Source organism: Pithys albifrons, chromosome 1 (assembly GCF_047495875.1).
Source record: "Pithys albifrons albifrons isolate INPA30051 chromosome 1, PitAlb_v1, whole genome shotgun sequence".
In the NCBI taxonomy this organism is placed as follows: domain Eukaryota; kingdom Metazoa; phylum Chordata; class Aves; order Passeriformes; family Thamnophilidae; genus Pithys; species Pithys albifrons.
In genome coordinates, this window is record NC_092458.1 from 33,946,588 (window position 1) to 33,971,047 (window position 24,460).

Sequence of the window (24,460 nt, forward strand, 5' to 3'; positions counted from 1 at the left end):
ACAGCCGAGCGAGCTTGGACAGTGACAGTGAAGTCCTCAGAACTAGAACCTACAGCCCCTGGCATTCCCAGGAGGTCTCCCATCCAAGTAATAACTGGGGCTGACCCTGCTTGGCTTCCGAGATCTGATGGGATCAGGCATCAAGGTGGCGTGGCCATAGTTACACACGGTTGTAGTCATATCACAAACAGCAGAGCAGACCAGAAAGCATGTGCATGTACACATACGAACAGACAAGCAAACCTTATAAACAGGTTAAAAACATTTTCCAGTGCTGGTTTTCCTGATCAGAATTCCTTCATCTTTAATATAGGGATAACATTTTTCCAGATCTTATAAGTGTAAGATCTCTCTATCTTGCTGCGGTTCCCCCTTTTTACAGAAGGGAAAACTGAGCCAAAGAAGGCATGGAAATTACCATAGTTACAGAAAAGGTAAGTAACAAAGGATGAAATCTGAACTCAGGTTTCCACTTTCCTATTCACTGAACCCTGAAGACTTTGAAAAATAGACATTTCAGTCCACACTTTCATAACAGCAAGAGTGTTCAACTGCCTTACATGTTAATTGCATAAGCACAGCATGTTAAAATCATTAGTGGCCACTAACAGATAGACTATGTGAAACAGAATTTGTCTTGGTATCAAAACTAATTCAAACTGATTCTTCTGATCACAAACACACACAAAAGTAGTAGCAACTCTGTGTCCTTGGCAAGAACAAACCTAGATTAATTTCAATGGGGTACAGAGAAATTTTAGATGAGACTGCTTTTCTTCTTTCCTAGCACTCAGCAGGTGTGAGAGCATTCAGTGCATGTAAGAGTGATACAAATTACTACAAACTTTGGTGATTTCAAGTTACTATCTTAAGGATTTGCCAGAGGAAAAAACAAAAAAAAAAATCTGTATAGATGTGTGGTTTTCTGGACCAAGAGCGAAACAGCAGCAAAGAAATACAACAACGGTTCAAAAAGTAGAGAAAACCACTGATGTAATATTTGAACACAAAAAACCACCAAGGACTTTCACCTCTTCTGAAACTATTCAAACAGAAACAGAATAAGTGTAATTTACAGTTCACTTCCCTGTTTAATGTTATTCTATTGCACCATCATCTATTTAATGCTGATATAACAACCATTTTCTCTGCAACATGAATTCATTAGCCAAAGAATCACAGTGGAAATAAAAAGAGAATTGGTTTGAGAAATGCATTTTTAGAAATGTTTGAACAATCTGTAGCCACCCCAAGCTCCACATCCTTACCGGAATGTCGAAAGTTTCTTGTGTGTCATCCAGCATCTGAATTTTAATAGAGACAAGTTTTCCTGGAGGTGTCATCGGTGGTTTCTGTCCATGTTCCAAAGTACTGATCCCAGCATTTTCCTGAGCTCCTAAGCGGGATCCTGCTGTTGGTCTCTGCTCTGTTTCACCCATGTTTAGAGAAACACGTTTCTTGTATCTGATAAAAGAGTAAGGGCAAAGAAGACCATATCACTCATAAATAAGATGTTCTGCACAGAAGCATTATGGTATATATACTTACAGCTAGCAAACCATAGGACCATTAACACAAAGTAAGAGACATCACCATTTTTTCTTAATGTCTTATATGAAGATTAGAAAATCAGTCAAACTATACTTTTCAAAATACACCTGCTGGGGGTCAGGCTGATAGACAGGCTACAGTACTGCACAATGGGAAATTCTTCCTTTTCTCCTGGAAAAGGAAACAAGACTATATTGGCAATAGAGCATGACAGAACCTAGATTTCAATTAATTATGTAAATTTTTACATATTTATGAATCAGGCTGTTATCAGCCACAGCCAGGTCTCCCAGAGAAGGCAGAAAGGTGAGAAGAGCAGGTGGGTAAACTCCCACTGACCATCATTCTCTCTTGGCTACATCAGCATTTTTCCTTGCAGCCTTCTCTGGCCCTTTGCAGGTGCCACCTTGCTTAAAGGCCTGCAAAAGCAGGAATGCCAAAGCAGTACAAGATGACAATTACTTAGCCCAAATATTTTGTTTCCTTTGGAGACTAGAGTTGCTCTAGACCTGGAGCCTGGCCTGATCCCACTGATGAGCCAAGGACTGTGAAGATGAACTACTGGGAAGGCCAATAAAAAACAAGAGGAATAACGCTGGTTGGGAAAAGCATGGGAAATTTGATATTCCACAGAGTCATGTAAGTGGGTGAGGAACACTGAGCAATACACTTTCCTTGCCATACACTCAACATTACTCACCTTTTACCTCACATTCAGTGCAGGTAAGAATGTAGGAATGGCTATGCCTGCACCAGCTCACCTGCACCACTCACTGAGTGGGGATGTCTGCTCCATATCCATGGAAAATAACCTCAAAAATTGGCTTGCTATTTGCTACTTTTGTTCCCATGCAGCTTTTGCAACACATTATACAGCAGGTTTCTGCTAAACAATTATTCTATCCTAAAAGGGGACAAAGCTACAACAGAGATTCAGTGTGATTTTTCATTACCTGGCACAACTTTGAAACCTCTTTTTTAATGCAAGCACCGTGAGTTTTACTTGTTGAATGTTACACATCACACTAGAATTGTATTTCACTTTTCCTACCGTGGTTTTTGATGCTCTAGATGGGTTTCTGATGAAATCCACTTCTACTGTCCATTTATCTTTCTTGGGAAATGCATTTTCATTCTGCATGACTCTTACATAGTGATCAATGACCAAAGCACATAGCACTCAGAAAGAATGGAAAGGTAACTTTCCAGCTGAACAGAGGCACAAGAAGAGTACTGCCAAACACTGCCTGGCTTTAACTCTGAGGTTACAGCTATTGGGAAGCCAACATGGGAAAAATGGGAAGCACAAGACAGCCTATCATAGAATCATAGAATCCATTGGGTTGGAAAAGACCTCCAAGATCATCAAGTCCAACCCTTGGTCCAGCTCCAGTCCCTTTACTAGATCATGGCACTCAGTGCCACGTCCAATCTCAGTTTAAAAACCTCCAGGGATGGTGAATCTACCACCTCTCTGGGCAGGCCATTCCACTGCCTGGTTACTCTCTCTGGAAAGAATTTTTTTCTGATAGCCAATGTAAATTTCCCCTGGCAGAGCTTAAGCTCGTGCCCCCTTATCCTATTGCTGACTGCCTGTATCAGTGAATGCATCACTAGTTCTATAGCATAGTATAAAGAACAGTGACAAGTGGGAAAACACAGGTTCCCCCCACAAAGATAGCATTAAAACAGCCATACCTTTGGTGGGGTAAACTATTTACTACCCATTGCTCCTGCATGTCCCAGCTAATCTGTTCCCACAGATTTTTTACACAGCAAATACTTAAGAAAAAAAATTAAAACACCACTTGGATTAAAAGAAACATTAGATGAGAAAGAAGGGAATTAAAAATTAGGGATCCTAGCTCAGTAGGCACAAATGAAGGTGAAAAAAAACCACAGGCAAGCTTTTGCAATGATTTGGCACTAGCCTACCCAGCAAGGTTGGAGAGATACCAGTGAAACCTACCCAAGTCCATACCAAACACTACTGGAGGGGCAATTTTTGTCTCAATTGGTAACGTAATCTAAAAACTTAAAAGGTATCAATTAAATTTATCTTATTCTTTAAAATTAATTAAATGAAATGTTTTTATAAGACAGTGTCAAGAAGAAAGATGCAGTTGGAGGCAGGAATTCCAGAATTCCAAGCTCTACAGAGAAAGATTCCAGGCCCCCTTACAAATAAATCTGATTTTCATGTGTGTGGAGTACACAGGAACATTTAAAAAGGTAACAAAGTCATCTTGTCTGGAAGTGCCACTATATACAAAGATTCTGGTTCCTGTTCATATTCATTCAAAAGCTGTTTTGAGAGCTCTTCTGAAGTCACCAGGTACCCCAGATGGCACTAACAGGCAGAAAGGACCTCTACAACTGCTGTGTTACTACAGAAGTGTTTGGCTATATACTGACATTTAAAGTGGATGAAGAAGAAACTGTTCTTTCCATTAAATCATAAACATAGGAATCAACCCAGTCACTTCAAGTGATACTGTTAAATAATCAACGCAAGGGAATATTACAAACATTGAATCTTTCTATAAATATTATTCTGACTAGATGATCTAGTGGCCCGCACAGATTGAGACAGGCCAATAAACTTAGTGAAACACGGAAAAAATACTCAAATTTAGAAGCCAAAAAAAATGGAGGAAAGGTACAAGGAAAATTACTCCATTATACAGCTAAGAGATTTTTTATTATTAAGTTAGTAATACAGAAACACTTTTAAAATATATATATATTGAACCATTCAGTTACATACACACACTTCCCTTTGGAAGACAAGATCTAAGAACTGTTGGTCACCCTGATCACAAGCATCTACTACTTAGAAAATTAAAAGCAGACCTTTGATTTCTTTAATCAGTATGTCCAAACATCAGCACGCTGAACTGGACATTACTTAAAGTTTTTTCTGCAGGACAGTAGTCTCACTATGATGCTGTCATAATATCAATGTATTTTTATTATCCCTTTATGTAAAAGGCCTTAAAAAATGCCCTCTCTGAACTAATGCAGCACGTCAGTCAAGATGCATACCTTTCTCTAAATCACTTTGATCTAGAAGACAGTGAACTTAGGTCACAGAATGCAACAAAAGAGTGTGAAGTAAATATTGAACAAAGCTGGTGGGATTAGGATACCTAACATCTGTCATTACAAAGAGATGGATCAGCTTTGGACAAATGACAGAGAAATTCAAAGACACTCTAGTAGAAAGAAGACAATGAATTGGGGAGTGTATTAATGAAGAAGAAACAGCAGCAGCCACCAGACTCCAACATGTGCAGCTCTAAGCAAAATATATGTGGAGGTAGACAACTAGTACAGGAGCCAAGACAGTGGCAAACAAAAAGGACTCATCTGAACTCTAAAAACTAAGAGTTTCTGCATGTTCTTTCTGAAAGCTGGTGAAACCCAGGGCCAAAATCTCATCTGTTGTTTCTGGATGTCAATGCCCTTCTCAGAAGTGCTGTAGCACCTGCAAAGATGGAGAGAGACCACTGCAGAAAGCTAATCTGCATCCTAACCTGCTTGAGGGGACACATTATCTGAGAAACCAGAGCTGCCCAAGGGGGAGCCTTGGCCCCTATTGCTTCTTCTCAGCTCCCACCCCTGCAGTCCTGCCTGGTACTGTGCATCATCTCTCACCCTCCTTAGACTGAACCAATGCACCTCTCTAACCCAAATGTCCTGATTTTCAAGAAGGGCAAGAAGGAGGACTCCAGAAACTACAGGTTAGTCAGTCTCACTTCAGTGCCTGGCAAAGTTATGGAGAAGATTATTCAGGGAATTATTGAAAAACATCTGAAAGACAACACAGTTATTGGTCACAGCCAGCAAAGCTTCATGAGAGGAAAGTCCTACTTATCCAACCCAATTTCCTTCTATGACAAGGTAACCCACCTAGATGATAAAGGGAAGCCAGTTAATGTAATCTTTTTGGATTTCAGTAAAGCTTTCAATAATTTTCTTATAGGATCCTTCAGGACAAAATGTCCAGGTCACAGCTGAATAAACACATCATGTGGTGGGTGAGCAATTGGCTCATGGGTCGAGCACAGAGGGTAAGAGTGAATGGGGGAACATCAGACTGGTGATCTGTCACTAGTGGGGTTCCACAGGGCTCCATCTTGGGCCCTGTGCTCTTCAGCATCTTCATCAATGACTTGGACACAGGACTGGAAGGGATACTAAGCTAGTTTGCAGATGACACAAAACTGGGAGGAGCTGTTGACTCCCTCAAAGGCAGGAAGGCCCTGCAGAGAGATCTCAACTTATTAGAGGACTGGGCAGTCACCAACCATATGAAGTTCAACAAAGGAAAGTGCCTGATTCTGCACCAGGGATGGGGCAATCCTGGATGTATGTACAGACTGGGAATGAGATGCTGGAAAGCAGTGCTGTGAAAAGGGACCTGGGGGTACTGGTCCATAGCAAGTTGAATATGAGTCAGCAGTGCCCTGGCAGCCAGGAGGACCAACAATGTCCTGGGGGGCATCAGGCAAAGCATCGCCAGACGGTTGAGGAAGGGGATTGTCCCGCTCTGCTCTGCACTGGGGCGGCCTCACCTTGGATAGTGTGTGCAGTTTTGGGCACAGCAATATAGGAAAGATATTCAGCTCTCAGAGAGTGTCCAAAGGAGGACAATAGAGATGGTGAAGAGCCTTGAGGGGAAGCCATATGAGTAGCAGCTGAGGTCACTTGGTCTGTTCAGCCTGGAGAAGAGGAGACTGAGGGGAGACCTCATGGCAGTCTACAATTTCCTCCTGAAGGTCAGACACTGATCTCTTCTCTGTGGTGATCAGTGACAGGACCTGAGGGAATGGCCTGAAGTTGTGTCAGGGGAGGTTTTATGTTGGATGTTAGAAAAAGGTTCTTCACCCAGAGAATGGTTGGGCACTGAACAGGCTCCCCCAGGGAAGTGGTCACAGCACCAAGACTGACAGAGTTCAAAAAGCTTTTGGATGATACTCTCAGGCACCTGGTGTGACTCTTGGGGGTGATCCTGTGCAGGTCTAAGAACTGGGCTCGATGATTCTTGTGGGTTCCTTCCAACTCGACATAGCCTGTGATTCTGTGAAAACAACTCAGTGTTTTGTTCTTGGCTGGATTAGCAAATTAAAGCAGGTCTCGCAGGCTGGCTAACTCAAGGCCAAGGTGAGCTAAGCCCAACCAGCTGCTTGTCAGGCCATTGGGCTGACTCAAGCCTTCTCATCTAACTGGACCTGAAGCACCTGGAAGGCACAGAAAAAAGCTACAATTGCCATTAGATAGATTAGTAGATGTTGGTTTGTCCTAATCATACATTAACAATCCCTTTATACAGATACTAAATACTTAGATTAAAATTTTAAGGTCTGTATATGCTTTCACAGTACCTGGACAAAGGCCACAATATGGCTCAGCATAAAAACGCGTTAGTTCTCCATGTTCAACAGGCACATTTAATAGCATCAGAATAGTTCAGGATAATCAAATTTTCCACATATTTTAATTTGGCAGGATGAAAAAACTATCAAACTTAGACTAAAGGGAACTATGAGTATAAGCAGCACTTTGTTCGGTGGTAGTGGGAGGAGCAGGGGAGCAGGACTGAAGGGTTACAAAAATTATGAAACACTGAGGAAAACAAAAGCAATAAGCCACTGTTTGAAGTTAAAGCAAAGCTCATGTTGAAATAGATGTCACTAGTCTGTTAACTACTCTGCTCTTGTGGACCAAAGAGCCTTGGACATTTAATGCAAAAGGTTCTTGAAGCCTGAAGACTCCTGTTATAGGGGTAGAATTGTGCCATGTACCTAGGCCTTTTCCACTTCTTTTGCTTTGCTTAAAACACATTTTCACAGCATGAAACATAAGGAAGAACACCGCTCACTACACTCCTCTTAAAGGCGGGGAAGCCTGAGGCACAGTGGGATGATGTGAGTGGCCTGTAAAGTCACTGAGGAGATCAGATGCAGGGCTAAAGCTGCAATCAAGCCCTCTCAGATTCTGGCACAACATTGTCCCCAAGATCATCTGACAACAGAATGCTCGAAAGAGATTAAAAGTAATCAACATAACACATAACACCAGATAAGACTCAAACTGACTCAATGGCTTATAAGCCATCAGTAAGAATAAGGAAGATATCAGAGGACCAGAAAGGAACAAATTCAATACAATTTTTCTAAAAGATAATGAACATGAAGCAGCAAGAAGGAAAATGGTGCAGTTCAGGCAAACTTTGCACACATGCTTTTAACTCTCGGCTTCTTGTAAAACTTTTGGAAAGCTTCAGCTGTGGAGAGAACTACAACAAATACCAAATCTAACACTACTGTCATGTACTCATGATCAATTCTAAACACTTTCCTACTTGTAGAAAAAGATAAAAGTGTACAAACTGAAGTAAAATTCTGGGAAAATTCTGCATGTGCAGTAAAAAATGGTCAATAACACTTCATTTTCATTCATATACCAGAATTACCATAAAAATAAGAGAGCAAGCTTTTTGAACACATATTTAAAAAAAATAAAATAAAATAAACACAACAAGCCAAGAGGACCAGAAAGGCTGAAACCAAACTCAGTTTGAAATGATGGCTAGCAGACAGAGGGCAAATGCAGCTCAGGGTTTTGTACTTGTATACTTTTTTATACTTTATACAGTTATATTTAAACATTATTCCATTTAATTTCCACAAGTCCCTGGAAGGCTTATCAAAGTCCAACCTACAGTTTCTTTCATAAAAACACAGTTTTGAAATTGCATAGAATTACAGAATGGCTTAGGTTGAAAGGGACCTTAAATGTTATCTCATTTCAACCCCCCACCATGACCAGGGACACCCTCCACTAGACCACCACATTGCTCAAATTGCCATCCAACCTGGCCTTGAACACTTCCAGGGATGGGGCATCTACACCTTCACTGGGCCACCTGTTCCAGCATCTCACCAACCTCACAGTAAAGAACTTCCAAATACATAATCTAAGCCCACCTTCTTTCAGTTTAAAGCCATCATCCCTTCCTCTATCCCTCCACACACTTCTAAATGGTCCCTCTCCAGCTCTCTTGTAAGCCTCTCTATAGGCACTGGAAGGCTCTAGAAGGTCTTCCTGAAGCCTCCTCTTCTCCAGGGTGTCAGCCTGTCTCAGTCTGTCTTCATGAGAGGTGCTCCAGCCCTCTGATCATTTTTGCGGCCCTCAGAAACCATCCCCAGCTCTTGCTCAGCAGACACAGCTCATGCACACCAGGCATAGCATGGGTGGAAGTTGAACTGAAAGGCAGTGGACTCAATGCACACAGCTAACCATTGCAGCAATAAATGGCAAATTTTCAAGTCATGCTACATGGAATGAGTGGCTCAGCCTCATTCCAACCAAAGAACAACCATAACTCGTTTCTGGAGTGGGAGTCGCTATGTACTACATGGGACAGTTGTTTGGGAATAGCTAGAGGTGATTTACACTTTTCACAAATACAAAACAAATACTTTCTGTAGGAAGAACACCACAGCAGAGAAGGAGGATGTTTTTTGAAAACTCTGAAGTTACCATATTCTTATGAGTCTTTGGTGGTTTCTCATGGGAGAATATCAAGGATTTCTCAGAAAAGTTTCACCTTAAAGTCTGAATTTCTTAAAGAACTACTGAAACACACAAACAGCTTCCTCACTAATACAACATTCATGCTTCACATTATTCCACACAGAACCTCAGATATCCTTAAAGTAACACAAAGATCCTTACAAAATAAAACACACATTAGAAATCTGACATAACTCCAGAAATTTTTCGTTACACTAATGGACCAGCATTTCTGTGGAAGCAAAAAAATGTGAAAAGTTTTTAATAGCAAAATAGCTCAAGGTTGAAGAGCAGCAGTACAGACACAGGTGACAGCTGTCTGTTTCTCTGCTTGCACCCAGCAGACTAAACGTGGCTGCCCAGACTCTAAAGGAAGCCTAGCAACAGAAGGTAGTTTAGGGATTTGTGTTCAGACTCCTGTCCACCCTTACTGCTCACATCTGCAATACTCAGATAGAGAAGGAAGTACTATAAAAGCCAATTCATCCACAATATTCACACAGAGAAGGAAGCCAATTAAAAGCCAGTTCTTCCATACCATTAGGCTGTCTTCTACTTAAAAAAAAAAAAAAAGTTAATATTGTAAGTGATGGCTGCTTCAGGAAGTAGGGAGGTTCTAGGTGAGGATGATCAAGATCAGCAAGAAGATGGATCATGTCTAGTTCCCTGTACAATTAGCAGGAAAGAGGATAAAGGGGGAGCTCCTTAACTGGGCTTAATTTCTAAACACAGATATTCTTTTCTTTTTCCTGTCCCTAAAGACACAGAAAAATCAACCTTGAAAAACCTGCCTGCACAAGAAAATACCATGTCTGTCTACTAAAATGTAGAGATTTGCAAAGGCAAGTCTCATAATGAGATTCTTTAGCATTCTGCAGACTTCCTACAATTTGCAGAAATAAAAAATGCCCTCAGCTATGCAAGACTATCCACAACAGAATAAAAGTCATCAGCTAGCTGTCTTGAAAATAAAGTAAGGCCAGAAAGTTGCCTATCTTGGTCAGACTCTGAAAATCTCTAAATAACATTTGTCTTATCCCTTGACCCAGTCTCTATGGGATGGTTACACAGATGGACAGAATAAGTACTCAGTTTTATACAGCAATACAATATGCCTAGTTGTTAACACCAAACCAGCTAGAACACGAAACTGATGTCAAATTTAGTAAGAAGTAACACAAAGTTTTAAAACCTCACAGAATTCAGTATACCAATAATGTAGCCTGAAATCCAGAAAAATGAACATTTATGAATGTACAGGACATAAAACACCTCTTGCAAGCCTATCTGTGCAGCATTCAGAGTGCCTGCATTGATTTCTGCTTCTACCTTTAAGGCCATTGAGCTTCCAACTGGATCTCATTTATCTTCATTGCATTCAGGTCCTAAAACTGTCTGCAATTGTGTGGCACTAGCAGCTGTCCCAGATTCCAATTCTTCTGCCAGATGTCAGCAAAGAGCAGTCCCATCCCTAATAAATCTGATGTATGCTATCTTTTTTCCTCAACCACACACCTGTCAGTAGATCTATCAACAAGTGCAGCAATTAGTTGGTTTTGCAATGCCCTCTGTGAAAAAACTCATCCCTTATACACCAATACAGATTGTTCTGTGAATCAAGCCGGTCTAGTCTATAAATAATTTTTTTCAACCCACAACATGAAAATTACTTTTGATGACTGTCAATGCTATTTAAAAAGTCAGTAAAAATATTGATTCACTGAGCATAATGTTCTCTGGACAATCTTGCATTAAAGACTTTCTGCAGGCAATGAGCATTTCTTTTTCTTTCTTGCACCTCATGCAAGCAAGCAAAGCCATTGTACATATGTAAGTGAGCAATTAAGTAAGTAAAACTTCATATGCTCAGCCTCTTAAAGGAATTCCTCAGAAACCTACCAACCTCTGGAGAGTTGACTTCACTATTTGTTTTGCACTACTCCTTCGTGACATCCATATACCATAATCAATGGTACTTAACTTGAATCACAATGCCAATATCATATTCAAACCAACACAGCCTATTTTAAACTTTTTAATTCAGGTTTTAAATCAGCCAGCTTGAAGGCACTGTACAAACAAGTAATTCTGGTTATTCCTGGAAAGAAAATTAGTGTCTCATCTGCTAAACCAAGGGGATGATTAGCTCCAATTGCTCAATTAGTGACTCTCACCCAACAACTATATTTTCACTACGAATCCAAAGGCACAGTCTGAGCAAAACAGGGAGCTTGTGGAGCCATAAATCTCATAATAGACCAGAGGGAGATATTTCAAAACAAATATTTCATTGTTAATTCAATAAAATTTGAATTAAATATTGCCCACTTGTTTTGCACTTATTGTATCACCATTTAACTACCGTGTAGGTGTTTCTAACTTAATTGTGCATGAAGTTCAACACTTTACTTTCCTGATGGAACAGACCACACCTTTCCTACAAAATTTCTGTTTTTTCTCAGGCCAGGGGCAAGACAATTCTTCTTTACTGTGAAGCTCCCAACCTGCTTTCTGAGAAGTTTTTCAACCTGTTGACAAAACTGCTTGAATAAGAAATTATGCTCAGAAAGAAGTTGTGAGCTACTTCTATCATATACTTCCATATTTGATTTTATTGACACCACTTCCATTTTGCATAGCCTGCCAATTCTGTCACTGAAAAAGTAAAATTTAACATGCTTGCACAAGTAACAAAATGCAATATTAAAAAAAATCCATGGGGGGAAAATATTAAGAGTAAAGAGTGCATTACATGCATGCTGAAGTAATAAAGTTTATCCATTACTGATGATAAAATGTGTTGTAGAAGTGAGAGTGTACATGTTATCATTTTATTAAGACCTAAAGCATTTTAAAGTTGAGATATAAAAGCATCATCATGTGAGCAAAAAGCTATTTCACATTATGAACAGCAAGACTGTGGAATGGTAAATTCTGGGAACATATAAAGACAGCCTAAGAAAACCTCTATTTCTTGTGTTTCCAGCCAGCACAGTTTCCTGATTAATTGGGTCATCACCTGAGCCCACAGTTTGCCACTAGAAAACACAAGCAAAGTGGGTAAGAACTTAAAGCAGTTTGGTTCAATAGCAGTACAAATCACTCCTGAAGCCATTAAAAGCATTTTACAAAACCCTTTCATGCCATCACTCTGCATAAATAAAGCTGTTGCACCAGCTGGAGCGCTCTGGGCTCATTCACCCATACAACACCTCATGTGAAAGCCAAGCCGAATGTGCTTATAGTAGAAGAAAGTAATCTGATTTACTTCCAGATTTAACAGACTTCTGAAAGGGATCCAGCAACTCATACCCACCTTCAAGTATACCGTAGACTTTTTCTATGAAATAAAAACTTGTCAAAAGAATAAATAACACACTACATTAATACTACTGTTTAGCAGTTGGGGGAAAATCTGATGCAGTCCTGATTTTGGGAAATAAAACAGCTCGGGGGAAATATTATTTCTCTGAATCAAGTATGAGTATATAGTAGAGGTATTCACACTGCCTAAACGCAAGCCAAACCTCCAGAGAACAGTTAAGCACCAGAGACTAATTTGTGTATTCAGTGGTCCTTCAAAGAAGCTTCTCCATGCTTGAGCGCATGGACCACTAGCAGAAGACCAAAATGGAGCAGGCAGCATCACATATTCCCTCATCTCTCACCTCCCTCTCCTGTTGAGAGCATTGATGGTGTGTTGCACGAGTAGGGAGCAGAAGCTCATGAGCTTGCCACCACACATGAAAGGGGGAGGCACCCTTATGGCCCAGTGGCTCAAAACCAAAGAGGACAATGACATCACTGTTCAGCATTACACAGCCAGGGAAGATGCCTATCCAAACATGTAAACTGAAGCCATAATGGCCTTGACTATTTTCTTCTATGCCCAAAGCTTGTGATCAAACTCCCACAAAATTATTGCATAGATTTTCCACTAAGAAAAGCATATTTATGGTCACAGTTACATGCTGGGTTTACAACCCACTACAAAACCAGAAAGAATTTCCGAAGTGTTTAAATATTTAAACATCTGTTCCCAAAAGAGACTTTTTAAAAGTTTGTAAAACTGTTTGATATAATTGAATTGACAATGATTGGTTTGTTTGTTTATTTTGAATTAAGTCTTTAAACAGAAGCCTTTATTATTCTTGACCAAGTAAATACCACACTCAGGAACAACACAGTTCTCAGCAAGAAATACTTGTACCATCAAGAAAAAAATTGCTTTATGTACTGTTGTTCAGAAAAAACCTTAATAGATTCATTTGCATCCTGGTGAAGATAAAATGGGTCATGATACATGGTTGTATAATATCCAGATTCAAATACCCTGTAGTGTTTTATAGTTATGTCCTTATTCCTCCTTCAAAATTATTTTGAAAATTATAGCAAAACTTGCAAACTTGTTTAGGTTTCTACCTCATTTCTCTTTGTGCAAATACTTGAACAACTAAAAGACTCAATGTGCACTGAACAGCACAGTTTAGACACTGTCTGTCCTACAACAACTCTCCTGACCTTTCAAGATATGATACTTTTCTGTCTTCAGATAAGTAATAACAGTGCATTTATTTGGTGAACAGCTACCAGAGGTACTGTGAGACAGATATACAGATATACTATTGCCAGGTTGCACAGGTGTATCATATACATTGCGTGAAGATAGAGTAAGATTGTTTTTCACATAAGACAGATTTAGACTAAAATAGCTCTATTAGGTGCTGCTGTGTCTGCAGAATAAACACCCTACCCCACTGTCACTAACTTTATAATGAGAATTGACATAAGTCACTCCAAAGCCCAGCACTATTACAGAAGCTGAAGCAACAGGAAGACTTGCCTGTTCAACCACCCCATCTGTCTCTATCAACAAACCTGTTTCAGTGCAGATTACATCCCTGCGGCTTTTGTCACATCCCAAAACTAATTACTAACCTGCTTGGAAGTGTGAAAAAAGCATTACCTGTGGAATCTGTACTTTTTACTACTAAAAGGGGCAGTGGGAAGCACCAATTGTATTGTTCTGTTCTCTTCCTTGCAGTGTTCATGAGGAGAGAAAGCAGAAATACTGCCAAAGTGGCCCACCACTTTGCACTGATCTCCTCAAAATGTCACTGGAAGTAATATTCCAAAATAGACTTTACAATCCAAGGCAGATAAAGAGGCATAGGACTCAGACCCTTTTTAAAATTCAGATATTAAAAGACAGAAATTGCCAGTAAAAGATCAAGCAGAAAGTGGGACATAATAAATAACATTTTAAATAATCCAAAGTGAATGCTGTCTGAAAGATTTTAGCAGGTCCTCTCACTAAATACAAGGCTCCCAGTAAAGCAGCGTGGCAGAGTGCAGTGCTGCACCAGGCAAACAGGCAGGCTGGGTATTAGATTGCTCTTCCTTCCCTTGGAGAACATCCTATACTCCTCATGTTCCTTTCTTGGCTCCTGAGTCTCAAGTAACTTTAGATTATGCTGAACACGGAAATCAGCTTTATACCCATATCCGATGGTAGCACACAGCATACTCATGGCAGGCAAAGACCTTTAAAGAGCCAATAACAAGTATCAATCAGGAGTTTTTCCTTGCTGAGTATGCTCAAACTTTGCACACTTTCCCAATGGCAACGCAATGTCTACCCAAAGAGCGGGCAAGCACGCACCAGTCTGGGAACAGAGGAGCCCAAGACTCCTTTTATTTCCATGGCTGCCCAACTGGAGCAGGTCCAGGCTCTGGAGTGGGTCCAGGCCCTGGAGCAGAGGGAGCCCATCTTTCCTGTGCTGGCCGTGGCGGGGCTGCCGGCACCCGGGCAGCAAGGAAGCGGAAAGAGTGCATCTGGAGTGCAGCAGGGACAAATGCCAGGCCTGAAGGAGATGAAGGAACAGACTGGCACAAGGGCTCAAAACAAGAGGGAGGGCCAGTGCAATGGGCAGGGAAAGGAGCCAGGGATCCCAAGGCAGTGCAGAAAAAAGGAAAAAGGTGATTGCATGCAAAAGAAAACTGGACAAGGATGGGGCAATGGGGTTATGAGAGGCAAGGTGTCTGGTTTCTGACAATGAGTCTGGAAGGGAGGAGAAGCTGCAGGTGAAAGATAAGAGTATAAAAAGCCGAGAACTGGAGACAGGCCCTAAAAAGTGCAAAAGGCTTGTCAGGAAGAGTAAAACAAATGAAAGAGGGGGAAAAATGTGTTTTATCTGATAGAAAATAGCTTATTTCCTTGTGCATGAACAATGACATCAGGTTTTGTTCCTGACAGATTCCTTGGGATTAATTCCAAGCCTATCAGAGGTCAAGAAGCATTTAGACAGTGCTTTCAGGCACATGGCGTGATTCTTGGAGCTGTCCTGTTCAGGGCAGTTCCTGTTGTGTTTGTGGGTCCCTTCCAATTCACGATATTATATGATTCAGGATATTCTATGATTTCCTTCCAGAGATGGAACCTGAAGTCAACAGCCCTGTCCTGCATGTACACAACAACTCAGAGGTCTCCCTCTCTCTTAGGGTGGAGAGCTGCACAGAGGAGCACAACAGTCTGCTGCCACTCTCATCTCTCACCCCAGTTCCAGAAATCACCACTAAAGGGTGTAAAATTTATAGCTGCTACGGCAGCTTTTATTTTCAAGCAGAATGGATTTTCATTTTTTTCTTTAAATAAGGGAAAACCACAAAAGGAAGACTTGAGAATCAGGAATTGTTGGGGTTTAAGCATGTCATGAATCCACAAGTTATCCTTTCCTTTCCCCTTTACCAATTTCCCTCCTTGGACCTGCCCAAGACCACTCTGCCTCTTTCATTGCACAGGGAGGCACAGCCAGTTACTGTGAGGCACTCGGGATTTCTTTTTTCCACCCTGTTCTATCCTTAAGGCTTATTAACTACTTGAGCTCTACCATTAAGACAAAATAAACAACTACCCTCCTGCTCTTTCTGTATAGCAGGCTGATTTACCTGTCAAAAAGTACTTACTCTAACTTCACAATTGTCAGAGGAGGAGGTATTACAATATCCTTACTTCCTATATGAGGATTTACAGACAGAAAACCCAGGTCCTCAAAACACATTGATATTGCCTCCACTGGGAGTCTGGAGTCCAAATCCAATTATTAATCTAGGTCAACCAGAGTGCAAAGCCACTGATTCTGTACTCCCAAAGTGAGATTCTTAGGGCCAAATCATTCAAGTATTTCACATCCTTCAACTTGCTTTACATATGATTACAGGATACCTCCAAAAGCATGAGGCTTTCTGAATCTTAGCTCACAGAGTCACAGAATGTTCTTACTTGCAAGGAACCCACAAGGATCATCAGGTCCAGGTCGTAAGTGAATGGCCCATACAGGGATCAAACCCACAACCTTGGTGTTATTAGCACCATTATCTTACCAACTGAGTTAATCTCAGGGTCTTGGATCTCAAGCTTACCAAGATTACATTTTGTGTTTAAATGACTTTAACAATGCAGGGAACTCTGTCAAGAAGTGAATCCAGTTCCTTAAAAGCAGGAGGCCATCAGCCCTCTTGAGACACCCTTCTCCTTCAACATCTGGAAGAGGCAAGGAATGAGAGCTTTCTTGCAGACAGCATAATAGACAACAGTGCCCTGTGGTAGAAGCACAACTACCATATCCAACAAACAAGATAAAGATTGTTACATGGGGAAAATGCAACTAAATAATTTAATATTGTGTCATAAGTCACAAAAAGGGAGAATTCCATCTTTTCACTATGGGCATGTTTGCAATATTAATCATGTTCTTTAAACAGCATCTAACCTATTTCAAGTATTAAGATGCATTGACTTCTTATGTTAACTTTAAAGAAAGCAAATAACATGACTGGCACTACCTTGACAGTCCAGAAAACAATAACCTTAATTTCCATAACTCCTGAATATGAGTATTTGAATTCCTACAAGGTATACAAATGGAGCATCTGCCTTCAAATAACACCCATTATCCAGACAAAACAAACAGTGAATGATTTGGTGCTTTTGGCATTGCTTTCACCTCACCCCCAACTCCTCTACTCCTGTAGATCCACCAGCAACCTGAAAGCTCCTCCATATATATATATACACACACCTCCTATGTCTGATTTTAGCTATCTGCCACCCCCAGATACACATACAGACACCTGCACACCAGTCACTGTCTTTCAGTGGAGAAGCTCAGCACATTTCAGGAGCATGCACACACAGAAGCATGCACACACAGAAGCTTTCCCATGTGGAGCACATTGGTGCACAGTGAGCAGAGCAAGGAAGTGGCTGGAAGCATTGGTGGGAACAAAAATGGATGTAAAAGGATGCAAGTGTTCGATAGATGAGAGGGGAAAGATATGATCATCTACTATGAAGGTTGGTTAATTTTACACAAATTCATCTATATAAGATTCACAGGGATTTAAATTACTCACTACAACAGAAAGAAAGTCCAGTTAAAGAATATCCAAACATCTACAAGGTATGGAAAATTTTCCTCTCTAGCATCAGAGAGGATTATATTTTTGTAGGCTTTGCAATCTGGGCTGGCCTGCATAAAGCAGTCTACTTCTCCCCAGGGAGCACACAACCAAACACAGATGGTAGTCATCCTCTCATCCTTGGAGGCTTCTAGGAACTCCTTCCACTTCAGTTTGGATTGGGAAACTGAAAAGAAATCACCAAATGTGAAAAAACTGCATTGCTACCCCTTAGAGTCAGGAACCCTGTATTTTATGAAAAGCCCAGTGGACATTCTCTGAAAAGGATTGAAAACTCACCTCTGCATCAAGAGGAAAAAGAGACGTTCTTCAGAACAAAAACCCAACAGCCAGCCCAACCTGCCAGTGCCTCAGCCCCAAATACTGTGCCCTGCACTGATAATGAACAGGCCAAGTAAGGTTCCTGCCTCTGTGGAACACTGACAAGACACATTTCTCTCATCTGTACTTACAAGACTGCTCTTCTGCTCTCCAGCTGCCAAAGTTGGTCACATAAACACTACAGAGCATCACATAGAGGAGCAGGAAAGCATAGGCACAGGTTGCAGCTACCAAATGCAATGCAGCCCAGCATGTAAGCAAGAGAAAAGGCTTTAAAAGGTTTAATCTCTTCTGAATAGCAGTCCTACCCGAAGTGGTCCTATCCACAGTCCTATATATCCTATATCTTCTTCCTAAATACACAAATCTTGTCCAATATGGTATGTAGCAAAAGAAGCCAATATAGTATATGGAAAAAGAACTATGATCAGTTCAGAAACATAAGAAAGTTTGAAAGTATTTACAACCAGTAAATAAACATAGAAGCAAAGCAAATAGCAATACACTGCAGCCATTCACTAATATATGTGCACCCTGACATTACATCAGCCCTTCTCCATTCAGTCCCTATGGAGAAAGGTTAGGGCACCCTGACCACAAAAGCAGCAGCAGGAAGAAAGAAAAGGCTCGGTACCTGCAACAACACATGCAAAAGAATAAATTTACCACAGCTTCTCTTGGGCAGGGGCAAAGCCTTGGTGATGTAAAAAGGATAGGCAGAACTGGCACCTTGTTTGCCAAACAATCTACTAAGAGACCGCACAGGAGTTTTTCCCCTTTGCAATTAAACCCAGAAAACTTTCTCTTTGCTCCAAAACCTGATACTAAAAGATACAAATTGTTAAGGCCACTACGGGGCTATTTACTTGCTTTCCAACATAAATAGGCCTGACATCAGCCTCATGAGCTGCACACTGAATACAGTAACACAGTATCTCCCCCCCTGCAGCTTTTGGCCCATCAATTCAACAGGAAGCAATGCAGGAAATCCAAGGCATCGGTGTGATTCCAATCCATGCCCTTCCTGTCTGAGGAGAGAGATCTAAAAGCATCTGGGACTCCTGCTAACAGAAACAGTCAACACCTCTGTTGAAGGCGAGGGGGAGGGAAATTCAACTACACAACCCAAAGCTAAACATAGTTTAGCTGGTACACACTAGAAGGGACCATATTAACTGCCAAGCTGTGCTCCACCTCCATTTTTCTGACAAACAACCCTGCAATCCAGAGGTAGTGAAGCCATGCCCAAGGAAGCTCTAAGCACGCCAGCCAACAGTGTGTAGTGATGATGCTGTCTCAGCAAGGACATGGAGAAGGGGAATTGGTGGTCACCCAGTTTGCCTCCCCTAGCTCCTGCAGCTGCAGACCAGGCACTGCTGTACACAAAGCAGTGTTTTAAAACTTGCCCTGCTTGTTAAAACGTGATCCTTTAACCTGTCTGCAACATCCTAGTTGTGGGGTTGCAGGAGACACTTCTCTGCAAGAGAAGCCTGTTCATGCAGCAGTACAGTCTGCTAAAGGCACATCACCATGTACTCCATAAAGTTCCCCTGCTGAGCACTAGGCAATGTCAAGGTTATAATTTTCAAAGGTATCCCCAGGACAGTCCCTTGCACAGCTCAGACTATTGCACTGGTTTGTAATAAGCTACAGTCTACCAGAGCAGCACTAGTGAAGTGTAAGAGACAGGAGCAGGAGGCAATAGCTTTGGCACACTACCAGGGAAGTCACTCCCCAATGTATTAGATACTGCAGTGAACTTTCCTCTTTGAAACAAAACATCAAACAAATTTGCCTGACCTGTCAGTCAATAAATCCACAACAACAAAAACATACAAACAAAAAGGAAATTCCAATTAGTTAGAGCTGGGGGAGGGAGGGAAGGGAAGAGAATATTCTTTCCTGAATCTATTTTTAGGCCATGTAAGACTGTCTGAAACCATGGCAATGAACCTGCTGTAAATCCCCTTGCCAGCTCGATGTTTTGTTTCCTCATAGACAAGGATAAATGAGTATGTACTATGGATTAAATGGTCTAAATCAGAAATGAATCAACTATCAGGTCACTGCAAATGCATTGGTAGTTATGAAAACTACTCGTTAAGAGAGGCAGGAGTACCTGATCAGAGGCCAACCTGTTCACCAATCTCATGCCTAATAACCAATCCTTTACAGCCCTAATCAACAGTACTGGGGTGGGATAAGCCTCCAGACTGTGTCTGTCCAGCTCCACCACCACTGACTTCTGGGTGTATTTTGACATCAATGGCTGCACCCTCAGTGCCCACACTTTTCTAGTGCTTCTTATTAAAAAGAAGGAATAAAAGGAAACATACAGACCTTTCTTTTTTAATCTATACTCCCTCAGCTTTGGAATAAACAACAAAAGTAGGAGTGGAAAGAAACAATACTTTGCTCTTTTGCCATTTAAAGGAGACTAAAACAATTTACCCACAGCTGAAAATTTAGAGATTTCAATGTAAAAATCAACAATTTTTGAGAAATGTTTCAGAGCTAATAACTTGCATTAACATCTTACATCTGTTGCTGAAATAACTCATTCTATATTGTTATATGGTTGATGGTATCAAATTCATCCTGATTTTTAGTCCTCCACCGTGCACACTAGAGTGGCTGTTAATCCGTGCTGCTTTGAAGGACCAAAACATCCTACAAAGCTCAGCTCTGCCTTCACAACAGCTTTGCTTGGTATGTGGGGGAGGTAGGCAGAAAACATACCTATCTCAAGACAGTTAATTAGATACCCAGTTCTTTAAAGATCCACATCCCAATTATATTTTGATTCTAAGTTTTTTTACACTTGCATGTATCAGGAAGAAGGGGGATGAACATCTGTAAATCTATAAAACTGTTACTCAAAAAAACCACTCAAACACATAAAGGAAAGAATGCTGACAACATTAGAAAATGGAAGATTTCTTCCCTGCACAGACCACAGAGGACAGGTAGTCTCTTTTTCTCAGTGCTGTTACAGCACACACATCACACAGGCAGTATCAGCTTCCCAGCATTGCTAAGCAACACCATGCCACATTACCTCAATTGATTCAAGGGAGGGAAGTTGATTCAGAAGCCACTGAAAAAGGCAGAATCTAGATAAAAATGGTTGCACAAACCTCACATACACAAGCCAGGAGATCCTGCAGTCAGAGCAAAAAAGGAATTAAAGAAAACAATAGGGACACACATACACAAATTGAAGAAAAAATAAAAATAACAACATACATAAAGAAAGAAGAAAGGGGGAAAGGAAGTAGGTAAAAAAGGAAGAGAACAGCACTGCTGTCTCACCTCAGGTATTCTAAGACTAGAACAATGAATCACATCTTTCTTTCCAGGGAGTGAAAACCAGTAAAACAGCCAGAAAGTCATTAGAGACATGGCAATGTAAGTCTGATGCACATCAAAAATAGAGCTTGCACACAACTGAGGATCTTTGCCACAAATACTAAAGATCAAATGGCAGGAATTAATATGAAACATTGAATTGTGAACTGCTTCAAAATCAAAACACACATTAATTCTTCTGAACCTCTTCTTCATTTTGATCATAAATTATATTAATGTCTTATACATTTGAAAAGTTGCATTAAACCACAGCATCATTATATCAGACTTTAGAATTCAACATCAGGCTCAGATTTAGATGGTACTCACCCAGAAATTTTAAAGGCACTCCAACATAAAAACACAGAACTATTAACCATGCTGCCCAGCTTCCCTCTCAGAAAATCTTTAAAAAACAGGCATAAAAAGCTGGGGATGTGCTGTCAATTTCAATAAAAGGGCTCCAAGGAACAACGGTCTGGTAGCTCCAGGCTCACTGCTACACTGAGGAAATTGGTAGAAATTGTAGAAGACATTAGCAAGCATGCAAACAAAAAAGATAGAGGAGTACCATCATGGCATGACTTCTTTTCCAAACTTGCCATGACATATATCGGCGTGGTATGTACGATACAAATTACACGCTCTGGATCTCTAACAAACCTTTGACAATGTCTCTCACCACAGGCTTTTAAAGAAATTGAACTGTCATGGGATAAAATGGAGGGTCCTTCTGTGAATTAACAATTGGCTAGATGAGAAGAAATAGCACTGAAATAAATGGCCAATTTTCACAACAGCTTTGGTTTTGCACTTGTGTTACTCAATATATTCATTATTTATGTGGAAAAGGAAGCAAGCTGCAAGATGATGAAGTTTTTTGTGACTAAAAACATCAGGAAAACTAACTCTGCTGAACTGCAAATAGACTTGTGAGGTATTTATTCACACACACTGCAAAGTAACAGTCAATATAGTGAATGGAAACTCTGGAGTCATCGCAATTTAATTAAATTCAGGAACCACACACGCACAGACAACTAAGTTTGCTGCTGGTTGGAAGAGGAAATGGAACATCAAAAGTGAGCCTCCACTCAATGTGGCAGGGAACACCTCTGCAGATTTTTGGTGCAGCCTATGGCTGCTGCACCAAGGAATTTTCAGAGAAGGATATAGCAGAGCAAGAAAAGATTCAAAAAGTGAAAATTATGTCAGGTCTGTAGCAGCTTTAAGCTATGGTGAACTAAACAAACTACTTTTAGATTAGAAGGAAAGATGGATAACATGACAGACATAAACCCATGAATGGTGGTATAGAGAAAGCAAATAGAAAACCATGTCTTGGAATAAATGAATTATGCAGTATAATATGAAGTTTATCAGGCAGCTTGTTTAAAAACAACAGGAAAAGCAGGTACTTTTTCCATACTACAATTAATGGCAAAACCCATTGTCACAGGATGTTATGAAGGTAAAAATTCAAAATAGATTAATACATATTTAGATGTATTCACAAAAGAAAGACTGTCAAGAATTGTTAAACAAAGGTGCAGACACGACTTTCTTGCTCAAAGTCCTTGAACCACAGCATGTCAATAGATGGGAGGTATCACTGTTTTACTAGCACTTTTTCCCCATAAGCATTGCATTATTAGAGGTGGAATAGTAGGCTAAACCAGACCTCTGGCTGAAAATATCAGGGCTAAATTCCAGGTTATATGCCCAGGAATCTCCGAAAGATGTGCAGTGCTGGGAAACCCATCTTTTGAGAGGGAACATCCATACGCAGCACCTGATGAAGCCACATGTCAAAGATTTGCTTCCTGTTGCAGAGCTGCACTTGATTAACCATGTTCCTTTTACATGAACACAGCTGTGCTGCATGTTTCTAGACTGGGTTAGGTGAAGCCAGTCTGTGATTTTGCCTACACTGAACAATCAGATTTACCTACTTCTGTTTTGTGGCCTGGTAATAAAAACCTCATTAGAGCCAAGTTATACAAGAGAAGCTCCTATTACCTATTTTAGGTGGCTGAGCTCAATTACAGTGCTAGCTAGTGAATTTGAAAGTCATTTGAGAAGTTGCACAGTTCCCAGAACTCAACAGCACAAGGGGATGAGGAAGATAAAGGAGGAAGAAGAAAGAGGCCACTCTACTTCTGCAGGGATTCAGAAGGTGATCAGCAGGGCAAGGTACTACATTCAGCATTAAGGCTTGTTCTACATGCATGTCCCTTGCCACTCCTGTGGCTTTCCTCCATAAAACGGCTGTCAGGCAAACTACAAGTCTGGGAGATGTCAAGAAAATGACCTCTTGATGAGATTTATGAGGCACTAAGAGATTTATGCAGGACTCATGAGATACATGTCCACTTGCACTGCCTTACCCCCACATTATACATGCAATTATGTTTTGTGCATAGCAGCTACCCTGTTGCATTTCTCACTTGTTGATGAAAACATGCTTAAAGTGCCTTTAAAAAGGTATACAAGTTTTGTTTCTCTTTCAGAAAAACTGAGCGAGCTTCCAGCAAGAAGTGGCTTTGCATTTCTCAGTATCACCCATTTTCAGCTCAAGTACCTAGAAAATATTTAGAGCTTACATATCTTATTTCTCTTGGGAGAAACTGATTGAACTGAAACCCAGGGAAAATCCTTCCCCCGGAAAGGAGGAACCAGTCATGCAGAAATTCCCAACTTGAAATCTCCTTCCAGATGGCAGCCTGATCAACAAGACCTCTCTTCCCTCATGCATTCTCTGCTTGTACACAACATCTCTTACACTTTTCTATGGTGTTCTGTACACAGACAAACAGAATTTCACAAAAAAAAAAAGAAAGAAAAGGGGGAAAAAAAAGAAAAAATTAAACCCCAGCCAATAAACTAATCTGTTCCAACAGTGTACTTGGCTCAGCTGTCACTGAAGCGATCCCTCAAGTTCTACAACGTAGGTGGCTTTCCTGCATAAATCACTTGAAGCCACAGAGACTGGAGATCACCTTCATCACTGTCCAGATTCTCAGCTGTACATTGCTGATTACACAAACCTCCACATAAAACCACAGTTGGTTCCTACTGGCTCCCATGATGGGCTTGCAATGGAACAGTTTCCCATATTTTCCTTCCTGCATTAAAGATAACGCTAACACTAACTCAGGCATGATATGAAACACATCTG

The 24,460-nt window shown here is 40.7% G+C and overlaps 1 protein-coding gene and 1 pseudogene across 4 annotated transcripts in view; both read right to left on the reverse strand.

Annotated features, from left to right (window-relative positions):
* The window catches only part of FARP1 (FERM, ARH/RhoGEF and pleckstrin domain protein 1), a 209,997-nt gene that overhangs the window by 167,824 nt on the left and 17,713 nt on the right, over positions 1-24,460 (reverse strand). For all 4 annotated transcript variants that reach the window (XM_071549227.1, XM_071549219.1, XM_071549210.1 and 1 more), the window contains exon 2: positions 1,269-1,464. In XM_071549227.1, coding sequence (XP_071405328.1) covers positions 1,269-1,439 — 171 coding nt within the window. In that variant the 5' untranslated portion in view covers positions 1,440-1,464. The remainder of the gene's footprint in view (positions 1-1,268; positions 1,465-24,460) is intronic.
* Positions 47-162, reverse strand: LOC139681189 (5S ribosomal RNA; annotated as a pseudogene).